Source organism: Anopheles merus, chromosome 3R (assembly GCF_017562075.2).
Source record: "Anopheles merus strain MAF chromosome 3R, AmerM5.1, whole genome shotgun sequence".
In the NCBI taxonomy this organism is placed as follows: domain Eukaryota; kingdom Metazoa; phylum Arthropoda; class Insecta; order Diptera; family Culicidae; genus Anopheles; species Anopheles merus.
In genome coordinates, this window is record NC_054084.1 from 13,242,715 (window position 1) to 13,261,141 (window position 18,427).

Sequence of the window (18,427 nt, forward strand, 5' to 3'; positions counted from 1 at the left end):
CACTCTTCTATGAAAGTGTTTTATGCGATGGTGGATGTCGTGTTCCGGTTTCCTGTGGGAGTTTTATCTCGCACAACCGTCTTACCAGTGCCCTACCCTCAAGACGGCACGCAATCCCAGCCGGCCACCGGGAATGATCTTGACCGACTATCTACCCGCTGCCGACGAAACGCCCCGCGGCCTTTCATAAGAGGAGGGAAGGGGGCACTCCTAACACTCCTCCTCCACCATCGTCGGTAAGATCCGCCGTACAAGACATTGGCACCTGCTCTGATGACGTTTTGTTGTTTCGCTGTGTCAACTGTGTTTGTATGCCCCATCTTCCGCCCTTGCCGTTGAGCACCTTTCGAGCAGGCATGGCAGGGTAAAGGGGAAAGGTGTCGGACGAAGACGGTCAGTCGGTGAACGTGTCCACCGTCGGTGGCTATAAATTACCGGGCATGTGTGACGTACGACGGTCGCGTCGGCGTTCCCTTTATCGTGCTGGTGCGGAGCGGCTACCACCCCAACCGGCTAACAAGTGGGCAGTGTCGGGTTTCCTCCCTTAATGAGTGTATGAGTGGATTCAGCTCAGCAAGCGGTTTCGCTGTAAGCCGGTAACGAAATTAAAGAATCGTTGAGATGCGTACAAGATGCTCGTAATGCGCGGTGAACATTGAACGCGCAGGGCGACAGCAGGTGGTCAAAATGTTACTAGGGATAATGATTTTACGGAAATAAACATTTTAAGACGATACCAGGAAAGCATTGGAACGTTACTTTCATTATTTTTTTGTATAAACTTGTTAACACTACTTAAATTCACCTGTGCCACACTTTGTCCACTGCGCAAATGTCACCAACATCTGGGCAAACGCAATTCATGCCCAGTCTTCAACCCTTAAGGAGGTCATCTATAAAAAGAAAGCGTAAACATGACCTTCACCAATGACTAATTTTGTACCCAATTCATCTTAACGCCTTAACCATCATTATGATCCACAACAACACCAACGACACTGACGCTCTGGGACGTCCTCCTGTACTATCACGGCTTTCCCTTTTTTGCTCTCTCGCTCTGTCTCTCTCGCAATATCTTACTTGTACTGTTCACCACCATCACCCCCACCACGCAGACAATAAATATTAACCCTCTTAAGTCAACTCCCACTGGTCGTTCCCTCAATCCACCGTTCATCTCCTGCATCGCCCAACCGACACTGTCGTTATGGCCACGAAAATCCCTGCGGCGCAAAGCCGCCACCATAAAAATAGGTACTTGTCTATCGTGCATTATCATTTCGCCGCTCGAAACTCCAACAGACGCCCGCGCGCTCGCTGTGTGTGTGTGTCCGCCCGGTGCCCGACCCCCAACACATAAATACAACCCGGCCCGGCGTTGACAGTTGACACACAACCGCGCGCCCAGAACCAACGCTATCCACGGAGTGTCCACCGCGCATCGCATTTGCGAAAATTATTCTTCTCGAACGATCCGCGCGCTACGGTCGTGTACGCGGTACGTTTGCGTACGTTGAGCTGTTTTCGAGAAAACCCGTTCGGGAGGTGCGTGTGTTTCTTGCGTTCTAGCGGCAAAAAGAGCAGAGCTCGCACAGCCCCCCCTTCTGTAAAAAAACGGGTTTAGTGTGGCGTTTCGCGGGGGCCCACCGCCTGCTGTGACACTTTAAAAAGTGAGCTTAAGTTTTCCACGGAAACGCAATTTCCAGTGCGCTGCAGGAAGCGTGAGGTGAGAGAAAAAAAACGAGTGCAAAAGAAGGGAAAAAAGTGTAACGAAAAAGTCTGTAAGCTTGCCACCAAACAGTGGAAACAGTGGAAACAGTGGAAAAGTTTTGGTCTTCAACGTCACCTTCCGCCCCAGCTGGATCTAACCGCGAACCAGCAATTGTGAGCCCGAACAAACCAGACTTTTAGTTTTCGGTGTTCGGAAAAAAGACCCGCAAAATCCCCAATGCGAAAAGTCATCGTCGCGCTTTTGACAGTGGGAAAAGTGTAGTGTAAAATAAAAACAGAGGAACAGTGTCCCGGATTTTCCTTCCCCTTCCCCAATCCCTGTCAACACCTGCCTTGGTGGTGGCGCGGGTGGCAAATGAATGCTGTTAAATAATTTAAATAAAATTGGCAAAGTTTTATCGTCGCTGCGGCGGTGCAGCACTGAAGCGTGCTCCAAACCGTGACGTAACCTCAAAAATTAAACCCCGTCAGCAGACAGGAGACAACGCCAGAGAGCTCCGACAACTTCCATTCCAAAAAAGCAGCTATGGCACACAAAACCACACTGTGGAGGTGTCACTGTTGGGCGTTGGTCCGCACCCTGTTACTCTCAACCTTGCTGGTGGTGGTGCTGTGGCCCGCCGGTGAAGCGAATGCCCTGCCGTACGGTGCAGCCGACATCGAGCTGGACGAGGCAAACGATGCCGTCTCGCTGACCGCTTGCTACGTGGAGGACCTGCGCAACATCCGCGAACACTCGCAGAACCCGCTCGTCATTCAGATCAATCACTGCTACCTGCAGGAGCTACCGAACGCGATCTTCATACGCTTCACCGATCTGCAGGTGCTGGAAATTTGTGACAGCCGCGTGAACAACCTGCAAGACTTTGCCCTCAACGGGCTGCGCAACATCGAGTCGTTGAACCTTTCGCGCAACAATCTCACCACGATCAAGTCCTGGAGCGATCACGATCTCGACACGCTGCAGGTGCTCGATCTGCGCCGCAATCTTATCCGCTCGATCGACGAGCTTTCCTTCCAGCGCTATCCGGGGCTGGTGAAGCTCAGCTTGGCCGTGAACTTCATCACCACCATCCCGGACGGGACGTTCAAGCCGGTGGCAAATCTGAAGAATCTCAACCTGGGCAAGAACCTGCTAACCACCATCGAGGAGGGTACGCTGCGCGGGCTGAACAAGCTGACGCACGTCGCGTTCCATCACAACCGTATCCGCACGATCCATCCGTTCGCGTTCGTCGGCAACGGCCATCTGAAGGTGTTGCAGCTGCAGGGCAACCAGCTCGGATCGTTCGAGCCGGACCTGTTCGGCAATCTGCCGCGGCTTACCTTCCTGAACGTGAGCAGCAACGAGCTGGAGACGGTGGGGAATTTGAGCTTCAAGAACAGTGGCGATCTGCGCGTGCTCGATCTCAGCTACAATCGCATCGGCCTGCTGGAAGACAACAGCCTCAAGGGACTTTATGATTTGGAGGTAACAAACAAAAAACATTAAATTCTCAGTAACACTTATACATGACACGCTTATCTCTTCCATCTCGCAAACAGGCGCTCAACGTCAGCCACAATCAGCTCGCAACGGTTAGCAAATATGTGCTGAAGGATTGCGCTAATCTGCGCGATCTCGATCTCTCCGGCAACAGGCTGGACTACGTGGGGCTGAAGCTGTCCAGCGCTACGCCCCGGCTGGTGCGGCTAAACCTCTCTCGCAACGCGATCGGTGAGATCGAGCGGGACGTGTTTGAAGATCTGCCGAAGCTGCACACGCTCGACCTTGCCCACAACCAGCTGACGGATGACGCCTTCCTGTGGTCGCTGATGAATCTCAGCGTGCTGAACATGAGCCAGAACGGGTTCCGCAAGATCAACGCCTCGTTGCTGGAGAGTCTGACGCTGGCCGAGCTGTACGATAATCCCTGGGACTGTCGGTTCCTGGTGCAGGAGCTGGCCCACCACAGCAGCAGTGTGATCTATGGCAAGAACTACCTGGTAGAGGATACGGGCCGTATACTGACCGCGACCGGTATCGAGTGTACGGACGAACGGGGCAAGCATCGTGACATTGTGGTGGTTGAACCACCGGCCAAACCTTCGCCCGATGAGATGGTCAGTAGATTTTGAGCGTACGATGAAGCTTGACCAAAAACGCTAACATGTATAACGTATGTGTTCCGCTTTCGATTAGGAATTTCAACGGTACAAATTCTTCCACGAAGGGCACGTCGACACACGCCCCATTCAGGACAACTTTGACACCAAATCCACCGTCATATGGCTAATGTCCGGTGCGATCGCAGTGTTCGGTGCGTTCAAGCTGATCCAGCTGCTGCTGCGACACTCGGAACACCAGAGCGAAAAGTGGCGCCTCGCCCAGCACGTAAGTAGCGACGAGGATCATGAAGCGGCGCGGCACTACTCGAGTGTCGGCAGCCCGGCCAGCCCTACCTCGCCCAACTCGGCCACCTCCGGTGGGTTTAACTTCTTCCTTACCGTGCCCCATCAGGGTGGTATGAGACAATACTCACCAACGATAAAATAGATAGTCAGTCAGTGTATGTATGGTGTATGTTTGTTTTGGGTTAAGCGTTTCAATTCCACTGGATGTGATTGTGATCTAGCACTGTGAGGATCGTTGTGTATCGTTTCATAGCTTTTTTTTTTGGGCTAGAACTTTGAGATCAGTGCATATTAACGTGTGATTTATCTAAGTTGTCTGTACTTCCGTCCCACAGTTGTAAGCATATTGTAATGTGTATGTGTAATGTTTAGTGAAGTAAAGCGGAGCTCTAATAAAAATGAACGTAAAAACTTAACATCTGTTTACCTGTGAAGCTAACTGTGTCGTTAATTTGTATTAACACAATAAATATTTGTAATTGTCTTTTTTTGTGTAATTTGTTTCTATCAGATTGATGGTAATTATACATAGTTATCTTCTCTCAAGGGTTATTCTGATATGGATGAAATCAAACAATAGCGAAATGAGCAAATATTTGAAGTCTATTGTTTGTGAATGCAAAAAAGGTTTGAAACTCGAATGATCCATGCTTGTACTACAAATACTATTAAGTCGTTTTAAACTATCCTGAGCGTGTTAACAAAAAATACTTTCCATAGTTTACCATTTTAAATGCAGTAGAACGTCGATTATCCGAGGACGGATTAACGGGTAAGCGGCTTAACCGTGTGCATGAATTTGACAGATGGTCTAGCGTGTCGAACGTTTTCTGCGATGATCGGGTTAGCAAAAACATTTGTTGTGCAGCTGTCTAGTGTATAGTGATATTTTTTTATTTCAGTTTTGGTAAAAGACATTTGTTAAATCTATTGTTATTGATTCAAAAAAGATTCCACTAGTCATAAATCGATTGGTTTAATGTGAATTTCCTAGTAAATCAGAGAATTTTATAATTTTTATATAATTTTGACATTTCTTGGACCATTATCCTTGGAAATCGTTTAACCGGCATCTATCCGGTCCCGAACTGCCCGGATAATCGACGTTCTACTGTAGTTAGAAAAGTGAAAATCAATAACAGATGTATCATTATTCATTTGATACGATAAATTAAATACAATTAAGCTCTAGTCAACATTACGTCACAATGATCATCTTTTGAGCGACATTGATGAGGAATTTGTTCATTTCAGGATTTAGTTTTTTTTAAGATTACATGGCTTAACCGTGTGCATGAATTTGACAGATGGTCTAGCGTGTCGAACGTTTTCTGCGATGATCGGGTTAGCAAAAACATTTGTTGTGCAGCTGTCTAGTGTATAGTGATATTTTTTATTTCAGTTTTGGTAAAAGACATTTGTTAAATCTATTGTTATTGATTCAAAAAGATTCCACTAGTCATAAATCGATTGGTTTAATGTGAATTTCCTAGTAAATCAGAGAATTTTATAATTTTTATATAATTTTGACATTTCTTGGACCATTATCCTTGGAAATCGTTTAACCGGCATCTATCCGGTCCCGAACTGCCCGGATAATCGACGTTCTACTGTAGTTAGAAAAGTGAAAATCAATAACAGATGTATCATTATTCATTTGATACGATAAATTAAATACAATTAAGCTCTAGTCAACATTACGTCACAATGATCATCTTTTGAGCGACATTGATGAGGAATTTGTTCATTTCAGGATTTAGTTTTTTTTTAAGATTACATAAACAATTAAGGCAACACATGACTACCGAGTCTTAAAAACCATGCTGGAAAACAGCACCTAACATCGCACAATATCTTCATAGTAAACTCTATGCCATTTGTGCAATGTTTCATATTGTTAAAGTTCACTACCAAAGTGCTAAAATAATCTATTTTCATTTACAGCTATTATAGCTAAACTTGAGCATCCAAGTAAATCATATATTGCGTTTTTCAACCGTTATGTATGGGTTGTTTAAATTGCTAGTGATTGATAAGTTTTTTTATAAAGATTTTGAGTCTTGCGACTACATTCATCTCTTTGTGCTGGTGGTGGATTTAGCTACTATGCAAATTATTGTATATGATTCGTGAAGAACACTCAGCAATTATTTACATTTAATCTTCGTACAAAGCATTCTTTTTAGCATGTTACAGTTTACGAGCCAAATTAAATTATTCCGAGAACTGTCTAAAAATTCAACAGCTCAAACTTTACATCCTTCCGAATAGACCTAACATTCCACACACTGGACTGACTGCAACGACTTAAATGGTTTTGCGAATATAGGCATTCTTTTCATAGCGTACTTACATATCCTATTTGTTTACATGACACTATTTGTTTATTTAGTTCCATCTCCTTTTTTTGTTTTATGAAACATTTGTTATTCAATTCTTCAATGATAGTACGTTCACAATTTTTGTTAGTTAATTAAAAAACTATGTTACCCCTTCCGTGACAATGCATTCTTGATAGACTGTTTTCTTCTATTGAGAAAACTCGTCAATCTGCAGCATTGCCGTGACCAGGATTCGAACCTGGGTTACTACGGCCACAACGTAGGGTCCTAACCACTAGACGATCACGGCTATCGGGGTGTACATATTCATACGTTAAGACCTTTGAAGAGAATCGATGTAAAATATTCAAACCTGTGAGCAATGAGGGCGAATTTCAATGTTTTGAGCGTATACAGTTTCAACGTTAAGCACTGGTTTGCAATAAATTGCAAAATTCAAATCAAGCATTCAGAAATCACTTAGCATTCAGAAGCTATTTTTAGCTAGCTTTTGACTCTACAATAAAAATTTGTATCGGTATCATAAAAAAACGCAACCAAACCGCATCAAGCAATGTCAGCACTTTTCAACCCTACACTTCTCCTTTATAATCGAGTCAACGGGTTTACCCGTTTATTGCGTGCATATTTACCCCGCTTTTCACCCATACCAATGTTGTCCATTTACAATACATACACACCCCGAATACATGCGTCGGTAGCAGTCAGCAAATATGCATTTCATCGTTATCATCGTTAGCAGTGTGGTCAAAGTGTTTGTTTAAAGCGTTGTTGTTGATGTTTGCAAATCGTTTCTAAACGCATCAGCTATCAAGTTCTCCTTATAGCCGTGATCGTCTAGTGGTTAGGACCCTACGTTGTGGCCGTAGTAACCCAGGTTCGAATCCTGGTCACGGCAATGTCTCGCACATTCCCTACTTAAACGAAGCAGGGGTTGTGCAACAGAACATTGTCACGGAAAGGAGTGAAAATCCTCTTTTGCCTCTCTCCTCAACGTGTCATAACGTCACAAAAAAACAATTTCTATTTTCCATGCTTGAATGAAGTACGTGATGAGCTAGCATTTTGTCGGAAAAACAACTTCCCCTTGCATACGTGTTCCGTCCTACTCCCCGTACCCCATGCTTTTCAATGCACATATATATTTTTTTATATATCCGCCTGACCTACATACCGCGCATCTAACCGCGCGAGGGGCGCTTTAATCCGTGGCAAATAGTTTTCCACCGTAAGCCACGCGTGGGTTGCTGCAGCAGAAATATTGCTACCCATTCGTCGAGGTTCAGTTGCAGCCGCAATCATCCACTCCACAAACAGTGCAGGCCGAGTACGCTCGGTTATAGTTTTGCGTTCGTGTTTTATTTCCGTTCCGGTACGCTTACGCGGAAGATGATGCTTTTCTTTCACTTTCTGTCTTTTCGGTTTCGTTCCGGCTCGCTCCAGCCGGCAGTAAAGAGCGGAAAACGAGAAAAACACACACAAACAGAGAGACACTCACAAATAAACCGAAACCGGAAGCTTAGCGTAAGCCATTTTCCACCAACCGTTGATGGGCAGCAGTTGAAATGGCCGGCAGGCGTTTTGAGTGGCAGACTGGATGCGACTTCCGGATTTGCAATAAATTTCGGTCACGAACAAGACCTTCAACCACGTGCACGGTGCTAAGAAAAACGGGTTCCACTTGAATGGGTTGAATCTGTGAAGAAAACACAGCCCAGAACGCAAGGCCACCCATTGGATGGCGAGGGGGACCATGTGGGGGATTGGGGGTGGGGTTTGATGATGGCTTAAGCTTGCCCTACTTCAAGGCACGCAAAATGTAAGCAGTGCCGGGGAGATAAGTTTTTATTACGCTGTCTGGCTGGCGATGGCTTTGGGCTTAATGAACCGGAAGCGCAAGTGTCAGATAAGTTACGAATCGCATAAAGCACCGGGTGGTGTTGTGCGGATGATTTTGGAGGAAAATTTTCGCCTCCAAACCTGCGCCCTCCATTGTTCCCGGGACAGTGGGTGAGACTGAACTCTGTCGGGAAGAGGATGCGCGTTCAGTGAGATGGAACATTGGAGTTGTGTTTTTTTTTTGCTGATGTTTTTGGAACGCAAAGTCTTTAGCAAAGACCGTACACACACTGAGGATCGATCTGTTTTTCATGCTTGGATCACCGTTTGCTTCCATGTTGTTACAATGGCAATGTTAACGAAAACACTTCCGCACTTAGGCAATGGAATGAAAGGATGTGTTAGTTCCAGCTGAGGAGATTATGAGTTTGAAGGGGTTTGTTTTTCTTCTGGCTACAGATTTTATCCAGCCAGTTTTTCTTACATTTTTTTCTGATATTTTCTTTTGCACAAACAGATGCTTCACGACTTTTTTTGTGAAATATATGTTTATAGTAACAATTCCTTCAAGTAAATCTATTTTTAAATGATCTTGTTTATTTTTAGTGATACATAAAATAGAAATCACGAATACAAATATGATGAACTACACATTTATAACCTTCTTGCTCGTTTTGATTCTATAAAACCTTGGTGAAATCTTGGTATTGAACATATTTTAACAGATTCTTGTTTTTGTTAAACATTGCTTAAGCGTTTTTCCATCATTCACAATATTTTTTTCCCATGTATTCGACTGATAGCCGGTCTCGTAGTACAGTCGTCAACTCGTACGACTTAACAACATGCCCGCCATGGGTTCAAGCCCCAAATGGACCGTGCCGCCATATGTAGGACTGACTATCCTGCTATGGGGAGATCAATAAGTCAATGAAAGCCAAACCCACAAGTAGTGTGGTACAGGCAGGCCTTGACCGGCAACGGTTGTTGAGCCAAAAGAAGAAGAAGAAGATTCGACTGATAAATTTCTATGTCCCTTTTTAATAAGAACTTTGGTGATTAAGTAATTGCAATTTTTACAAGTAATGCTTCAATATTGCTAATTTGCAGCCCAACTCTGTCATACTCCGATTAGTATCGACCTACTTGAAGTAAATTGAATTACACAGCAATCATAATTTCTAATCCCTATAAGGTATTCCACTCTCTCCATTGTAGTGTGTCAGCTATAAATTACGTAACGACAACGATGATAACTCCCTTAATTACAAATTTTTATGATGCAATCAAATCTCTTCTATTGCTATTAACGGTTTGAGGGAACAATGCCTATCCACTCTTTTTACAATTCCTTCAACCACCATTGCTCAGCTTTACATTATTTATTTGAATAAAATATAAATTTATTCTTCTCCTTCCGGAATTTTTTTATGCAGGATAAACGGTGCAAATTCTCTGCTTTTGAGACTTAATTCATTACTACACAGCCTGATTACGACTGTAGTTAAAAATCTATTACTATTTTACAGAATTGGAAGAACAATATTGAGTATCAGGAGCATCGTGTATTTGAATATCAATCTCCAACCCAACCAGCCTTATGAAAAACACGCAACATTGAAAGTCATGTTTCCTCCCGTTGGACGTTACGTTATTTACGGATGCTCCCTTTTTTTCAAATCTTACTGTTGAATAGACACCTTTTTCGCAAAGAAATGTAACTTTGGACATGTGGAAAACAAGACGTCCGGCAAGGACATAGTACGAATTCCTTGCATTTTACTAAATTTCCAACATTTATAGTGAAAATAAAATCTTAAAATAATTATTCAATCAATGTAAAAGGACTCCCGCCCAATGACCGCGGCACCACTTATTACCATTGACACAGCATAGGCTGCATTAATCTTCGGTGCAAACAGATTGACTCATTGTGTGCTATTGATAATCGTTTGCCCGAAGTGCATTGCCTTTGAAAGTGCATTGGTGTTGTGCCCTATAATGTAATCCTCTCTTTTCCTAACATTCACGTACAAACACGCGCCGTAGATCGACACGTACACCCAAATGAATAGGCCACTGTAGTAATTAATTGATCACGAAATCGGTACACTAAGCCTACCACTATGCCGTGCCATGCATTGGGGAGCCAAATTGGGGGTGCCCCATTTCAACCGAAATCGCTGTAAATTGAACCATCGGCAAACCAAATTGCAAGCGAACTTAGCGTGCAGATCAAATATTAATAATTAATCGCTTGACCGTTTGATTTGCGCCGTGTGCGCGTGTGTCTGTGTGTTTGTGTTCGGCAACAACAAGGTTCTATCGACGAATGGAGGCCGATTTCCACGACTGAGTTGCACTCCTGTGCATGGTGCTCCGGGGAAAGCGAACGGTTGTGCTAGCCGAAGAGTGCCTTTCTGCCAAGCGAACATCCGGCGGTTACGCGGAATTCCCGTCCGCCTAACACACTCTAATTATTGTGCTCGAAACGTTCAAAAACACGCCGACAGGGAAGCAGAGCAGAGGCGATGCTACGCTACGAGCCAGCGCCGCACGAATCAAACGAAACCAATCGAACCGTACCACGGTCTGTGCGGTAGTCAGAGATAATTAAATCACGTCCAGCACGGTCCAGCGGCGACTGTGCTTTGCGGTAATAGCTTTGGAAAAGTTTGCCAATCCAGATCCGGTCCGCATTCGTTCGGCCGCGTCAGAAGAACGCCATTATTTGCACACCAGAGCCAAAGTTCGCGCTCCCCGGTGCAACCGGATATTCTGGGTTCGCTGTTTCCATCGCACCATGCAAAAGCGTACCAACGCACCCAACTATTGGGCGAAAAACTCCTTCATTAGCGGAACGGGATATCGGATCCGCTTTTTTTTTTGTTGGGACGTGCATGTTCTATTTCCAATCGTTGCGCTCACTCCACAAGACATTAGGGGCGTTAATTTTTGGGCCTAACATTGTTAGGTTCGTTTCGGTCGGGAAGTTTAAGCAACTTTAAAACCGCACCCATTCGTAGTGTTGGCAGAATAGGATTCCAACATCTACTTTTGTGCAACATTTTCCTAGGACTACACGTATGGTTGAAAACTTACGCAATCAAGTAAGTCAAAAAGTGGTTTAATTCAAAATGACATATGCAGCATCCGAATACCTCAATTTCAACATACATTTAGTTGGTTTTTCTGTTACAAAAAAAAACCTGTTAATATAGCAATGAAAGTATAGCTGAAAATAATGTTTATAATTTGTGTGTGAGTTTGTAACGAAACAATCTGTGAGAGCACTAGTAGAATTCAATTTATATTATTTTTAGTTTGTAATACCAATCTTGAAACAATTTGTATCAACATTTTACAGCAATCGAACAGTTACTTCATGACTGAAAAGAGCTACCGCACGAGCTGACATATGATCAAAAACATCAATGAGTTTTTGAGTCACTAATCTACAAAAGTACTACAAAAGTGATTTAGAAAAGTTGGGAAATGCCTATAATTGGTGTATCACTCTTGAAGGGATGTATGTTCCATTCCTCGGTGTTGATCAAGGTTTAAGACTTTACAATGGAATAAATAATAAGTCCTAATACTGCCATTGGCTATAACAGTCTAAAAACAAACTTCTACTCCATGCCTAAGCAGGCGTTCATGGTTGGGTTATTGATGGCAGTTTTGGTTCAAATACCCATTCTGGTCCAAATGTTGGAGAGAAAAACTCAGACGTTTCAGTGCGATGTTTCAGAGTAGTTGATAATTTCCTAATATCCTTTAACATTTGACCAGGACGGCAGTATATGTACTATCTTTTTGACTCCGTTTTATATGTTTAAAGCAAGTTTACTGTTCCCATCTCTGTTTTGTTTTATTTATTAGTATTAAGACGGCATTATTAGGTTCTTTAAAGAAACGATCGGCTATTGAGCTTCCCAATACAATCCTATACAATTTTATAGACTATAAGTTATCTAATTGGGGAGGTCCCGTGGTCGTCAACTCGTACGACTCAATAACATGCCCATCATGGGTTCATGGGTTCAAGCCTAGAATGGACCGTCCCCCCGTAGCAAGAAGGATTGTCTATCTGGCTGCGTGGTAATGAATTAAGTCTCGAAAGCCTGTATAGGCCGGCATGTCCGCGTAGGATATTACCCCCAATAGAAGTTATCTAGATCTCCTTTATTGTTATTCCCAGCATCCAAACGCTGAAATGTAAAACACAAAACAAGACCGACAGAATCATTCGATGTGTTGAAAACAGGTCTTTTTTTTAAGAGTCACACTCCATTCTCATAAGGGTGGAAGCTCCAAAGTGATCTTTTATAGATCAGATGTGAGACTGATTTACGAGCATTTTTTTGCATTGTACGTCTTAACTAAATAGTAATTTTGTTTTGATTAAATATTTAAAACATAATAGGTGTACAAGCATGCAGATATTAGGCTAATTGTCTGTGAGAGAAAAAACGCCAATGTTACAATCAAACTTTACTGCTGCTAACTGTACTGCTGCTAACAAATAATGCGTTAAAAATTGGCATGAAATATTTCATTGTATCCCCAGCGTTTAGCTGAAGAAAGCAATGACTTTGATGCTTTCAGATCATGATTATTCTACATTCTATAAGTTTTGATTTCGTATTGATCTATAAAAGAATCGATATTGACTAACTCCTTATTAATGGCGTCGAATTTTAAACGTCAAACCCCGTGCTGGTACCTTCTCGATGAATGAATCGTTCGTTATTCCCGGTGCAAAACAAAAACCACACTTCATACAAATCATGCCAACTCGTCCATTCTCATCCAGTATAATATCCATACCACTTACTCTAACGACCATTCCACCCGTACCCGAGTGCTCGAGTGCTTAAAGCGTACACACATTTACCACAGGCAGCAGCCGAACCCGATGAAGCACCAATTAGCAAAGCAAAACTTTTAAGCCGCCAAACCACGCGCTTTTGCTTTCCAGCCCAACAATCACCTCACACACAAACACACAAACACACAGAGAAAATACAACCTTTGCTGCTTAAAACAAACAGAACAAACGCTCCACATATGTAGCCCGATGGAGGGACGACCCTGCTGCTGCTGCTACTGCTGCTACTACTGCTGTTGCTGCTATAGGACGAAAGTTTACATTTGGGTTTTGTCGAAATCGATCTCATCCCCGCATCCAGGATCGTTATAGATCATGCCAGCTGGCACAAAAGTTTGAACCTTCTAATCATTACAAATACGCTGCGAGACTTTCCTTCTCGTTTCACGAGTGGGAAACAAACCGAAGGGGGGGAGGGGGGAGAAGAAACTTTCACATGCACAGCTTTCTTAAGAAACACACAAGCGCTGGCAAGACAAGACAAATTAGCCTGCCTGAGACAAATGTGCTCTCGGGTGGAGCGTCTTTTTTGTTGTTGAATAAAAAGGACTCCCTCTGCACTAACACAAACACACACACACACAACGAAGAAGGAAAGGGATCTTTGTCTGTCTTTCTGCCTCATCAAGCTTCGCATCATCCGTACATGTGTCTTCGTGGAGCGGAGCTTTATGTATGCAAAAAAGGGTTGACACACAGAGCACCCGGGAAGATGCGGATGTAGCATCTCACGATGGTTCACTTTATTTTTTTTCTCTTTTGCTTTGTGTTGTCCTTTTCACTGCTAGTAATTTATCTTTCCCTAATTTGCCCGAAAAGAAGTTCACCAAAAGAAGCTTTGGAAGCACAGCGCAGAACACTTCTCCTGAGCTTTATTCATTTATTTACGAGCAGCGCGTAATCCTTCTCTTTCTCTTTTTTTTGCCTCCCATACCCCATTCAGCAAGATGGTCCTGTTACTATTTTTCAACCGAAACGGAGCTCAAGTTACGGCGTCAGGTTTGCCAACTTTAAAGTCTATTAAAACTGGTCCCGTCCCAAGACCAGCCGGGTCTGGTCCGGGCTTATTTGCTGATTTTCCTCACTGCAGTTTTCCACCTCTGTCAGGAGTTGATAAAGGGGGGGGGAAAGATCAGAATTTCAAAAGCTTTTCGGGACTCCGGGTTTGAGATGTGAGAATTTGAGATGCTGAGTGTGAAGGTGGAGGGACAAACAGATGTTTGTTATTTTTATCATTCAACCCGATACTCGCAGTGTCCCGCATGTACCCGCGCTGAGCTAGGAAGAGCGGGAAGAGCCCGAACCTTAGCCCTTAGCGTTCACCCTAGCCCATATTCTTAATCTTCTGTGCTGTAGTTCTTCTACCTTCCTTCCAGCGGCGTCCCGTGGGAAGCTGAGACTCCTTCACCATTGTGTTTGTTTTCCTCCCTTAGGTTTTTGAGTGTTGGGTTTGGGAAGCGCCCTTCCTTTTCCTCATAAAAAATCTTCCCCAATAAGAAGGGAAAGGTTGGGAATATTTTGCTTTCTTGTGCGCCAGTATTTGAGAAGAAAGTTTTCCTCTTTTTTTGTTTGCTCCGTTTTTTTTTGCTATTGGCTGCACAACGAACCTCTGAGGGGCGGGACGACAACGTGACCCCATTTTATGTATTCACCACTGCACAACTCGATCAACTCGAACACAGCGCTCGATAGTTGGGTGGGAAAATGGGACGCCCTTTCTTGCCGTTCTTTGTTTCGTTACTCCTTCGTTTGTTCTTTTTCTGACCGTTTGTTGCCAATCGAAAATATCCAGACAATAAAGCCCGACAATCCCGAAGAGAACGCGTTCTCCCGATGTGTCCCGTTCACTGTCAGGCTAAACACAGCTAAGCACTACTGGGAAAGTGGAAATCGAAACACGCTGTGCGGCAATGCGATTGATATTGCAACCATACTCGGAATACTGTACTCAGCACGGATCCGTTCGAACGTGGGCACGATTCGAATAAATTCGAAGCGGAAACGAGCAATAACAAACAAACGTATGGATCGAAAGGAAAGCTAACCTCCTATGAAAGCTATGACACTATATGCATTAATATGTAAATTTGGTAGTAAAATCAAATGCAGTAGTTTCGGGGTTTATGGCGGGAAGCACAACGAATGCGAATCTAAATTGAGTTGGCTTTTTAGTTTTAATGTTTTTCGGCATGATTGAATCTTTCAATACATTCATTTACGTACCACGGTTTATCCTTACAACACGCAATATTAATTGAGCGATTAAATTTAAAATGTGAACCATTTATGGAATAATTTGAAATTTAGGTGACAATTAGCTTCAGAATTGCCACTGTGTTGAGTATAGCTAAAAAAAACCCTGCATTTTTATATTGATAAAATAAGAAACAAGATAAATGTAAAGCTATATATAATGTATAGCTATATTGACAACCAAATTCAAAACATTATTCGATAATCCGCAACTCAGTCAAGTGCACATTACCGAGCGTGTACTGTACCTGCAGTCAGAGGTCCCGTGGTACAATCGTCAACTCGCACGACTTAAAAAAACATGCCCGTCATTGGTTAAATTCTCATATGGACCTTTAGAGCCCTCTGTAGCAAGTACAGACTTATCCGGCTGCGTATGGTACGGTACTAAATAATAAGTCTCGAGGAAGTCTATATGCTGGGCATATCCACGAAAGGACGTTACGGCCAATTAAAAAGAAGAAGAAGCATGAAATGTAATAATTAATTACCTTTTTATAAGTGGCCAATGGTTTTAATTCAAATATCGAAAAATGACAAAATGAAGTAAAAGTAATAAATTAACATTTCAAGTTCAATTGAAACACTTCTTGTCATGAAAATTCTTGACAAAGAACTGAGCAAATAATAACGTTCACTTATACTGATTATCAGGATTATTTAAGTGATATAAACCAAGAAAGTCAATGACATTTTTTATGAAAATTAATTTAAACAATTTGATAAAAAAGCCAACGCATTACAGAACATTGGATTATGTTTCGTTACGTCGCTAGCAATAACCGAATGATGTCTGCTACAATTGGAATCACTTTCTTATTTGTGTGAATTTATTTTGAAAATTAGAAAAACAACTTAATTGATTAATTGAATAATACTTACAAAATTATTTGCTAATACAGAAGCAAAGCAAAACTGTTAAAATGCAAAGTAACACAATTTTAAACGTATACTTTATCTACATTTTACACACAAAATAGCTTGATTTTAGAGCGAAATGAAATGGAAAATTTAAAAAAAATTCCGCCCAAACACAAGCGCCCGGGCGTTGAAATTGAAGACACCGATAAAGCTCGAAATAAAGCTCAAGCTTTCCGGCGGCGAGATTGATTAAAATTATACATTTAATTAACTGAAATCCGTGCTCATTTGCTTATCTCGTTACTCAATTTAAACTATTTCCGTGCCTGTGCATCCGTGAGCTGGCCGGAAACGTTGCGCACAGAAGGAACGGGCAGCAGGACGGCATTGCAAGCCTTTCCACAATCCACTGCCGAAAGGTCTAGGCTACAAACGTTGAGGCGAATGGTTCTTGTCATCCCGCCCGGCCGAATAACGCAGCGAAGAAGGAAGCGATAGACACACTCTGATAGACAGGACGGACAGAATGACAGACGGTGCTGCTTTCTGGCATGCTGTGTGTGTGTGTGTGTGTTTATCTCACGGGAATCTACATCACCTTGGGAATGCTTCTGGAGTAGCTCTCGCCCAAAGCAACGCTTCGCTTCACCCGCCCGCCCGATCCGATAAGCTGCTAATTGATTTATTTTCCATCCGCCTTTCTTCGCATTGCTTCGATGATTTTTAAAAGCTAGTTTTGCGCGCGCTAGTGGAACCGTATTTTTTACTTTGTTGGTTTTTGCTTCACTAACTGATTTTTTTCTATTTCTTTCTTTTTCACTGCTATTTTGAACAAACCACACACACACACCTTGAAACACCTTGATACGATTACGATCCGGCATGATCGGGGAACCAAACGCCATTTCACCACATCTCTCGTTATTTGTCCACCCGCTGGCAACGCGATGCTGTTAATTGTGAAATGCTGACACTCACCGCAACAACACTATCCGTACAAACGAACGAACAAAAACTGCCAACATCCTTCCGTCACCCAAACTATATTGTGCCTGCCTGCTGCGAACGGAATGCCGCTGGAAAACTCCACGCACAACACAACGCGTTTCGAACGACATCATCCACCACCATCGGTTGCCCGGGCAACGGGGGACACTCTGTCACAATCGCGGGCTTCTGGGTGGAAAATCATTATCGGGCTTCCGCGACAATCGCGAATGATGGTGGCGGTCACCGTTTCGGGATTTTTATTTATTTTTTGCTGCTGCTGTTTGTGTGCCCGGGGACACCGAACAACGAAACAACAAACGGGCAACGAAACAGCTCGAGTACAATCTGCCGGACGATCGGGATATCGCCATCAGCAAGGCGATGGAAGCGAACCGGATGGACGACCAGTGAGTAGTGACGCGAGGGCGAAAACGGCACAAACCGGGACGCACGGGACGCACACTCGATGGAGGGATGAAAATAAAATGAAAATTATTTTCTCACTCGCCAAAGCTAATTAAAGTGGTGCCTGGCATATCTCGGACCGGTTCGGCATCGAACGCATCGAACCAGCGTGTGAGCGGTGGGACGGGGCAAAAAAAAAATCTGACGATTGAAAACACATCCGAAACAGGGCGGCGGCAACATTTCGATAAACATTCGCTTTGACTTTTTAATGAGCCGTTGGTCGGCGAAACGGAAAGTCATACACAGAGCGTTATTAACCGAAAGTAACATGTAATGAAATTACTGGCTTTTCACTTTTAAATGGCAATACTTTTAGCTGCACACAGGCTGCCAATATTACGCTGCTTGTTTGTGCTGCCGGAAATGTCCTTACTTTCTCCTTCTCTTTTTTTTGTACAACCAATTCAAGAGATTTCCACAAAATCCTCCAAAAATCCATCCGCAACGCTTCCGCCCATTTATGAAAAAAAAAACGCCGCCCTGCGATTGTGCGGCACCAAACCGGATGTTATTCTTAATCAACGCTACACCACAACGCTCTAACAGTGGCCGTGGTCGTTGGGGAGATTTTGCACTCGTTTAAAATCAACCACAGCGCCGCTGAAGATTTGGAACCGCTCTCACTCCCTCCCGCTTGATCCAGCGCCAGCCTTCGGGT

At 43.4% G+C, this 18,427-nt stretch overlaps 1 protein-coding gene and 2 non-coding genes across 4 annotated transcripts; 2 read left to right on the forward strand and 1 right to left on the reverse strand.

Annotated features, from left to right (window-relative positions):
* Positions 1 to 1,243: 1,243 nt before the first annotated feature.
* LOC121595773 (insulin-like growth factor-binding protein complex acid labile subunit) lies at positions 1,244 to 17,956 on the forward strand. Of its 2 annotated transcripts, XM_041919984.1 has the most exons (4): positions 1,248 to 3,202; positions 3,277 to 3,834; positions 3,914 to 4,105; positions 17,635 to 17,956. In XM_041919984.1, the coding sequence occupies exons 1-4, from the start codon at positions 2,258 to 2,260 to the stop codon at positions 17,710 to 17,712; spliced, it is 1,773 nt and encodes a 590-aa protein (XP_041775918.1). In that variant the 5' UTR covers positions 1,248 to 2,257; the 3' UTR covers positions 17,713 to 17,956. The 2 variants fall into 2 exon arrangements, with proteins under 2 accessions (XP_041775916.1, XP_041775918.1); XM_041919982.1 differs by lacking the exon at positions 17,635 to 17,956 and having other exon boundaries at positions 1,244 to 3,202; positions 3,914 to 4,536.
* Trnah-gug lies at positions 6,685 to 6,756 on the reverse strand. The gene has a single exon. It is a non-coding gene; the product is annotated as a tRNA-His (tRNA).
* Positions 7,294 to 7,365, forward strand: Trnah-gug. The gene has a single exon. It is a non-coding gene; the product is annotated as a tRNA-His (tRNA).
* Positions 17,957 to 18,427: the final 471 nt, after the last annotated feature.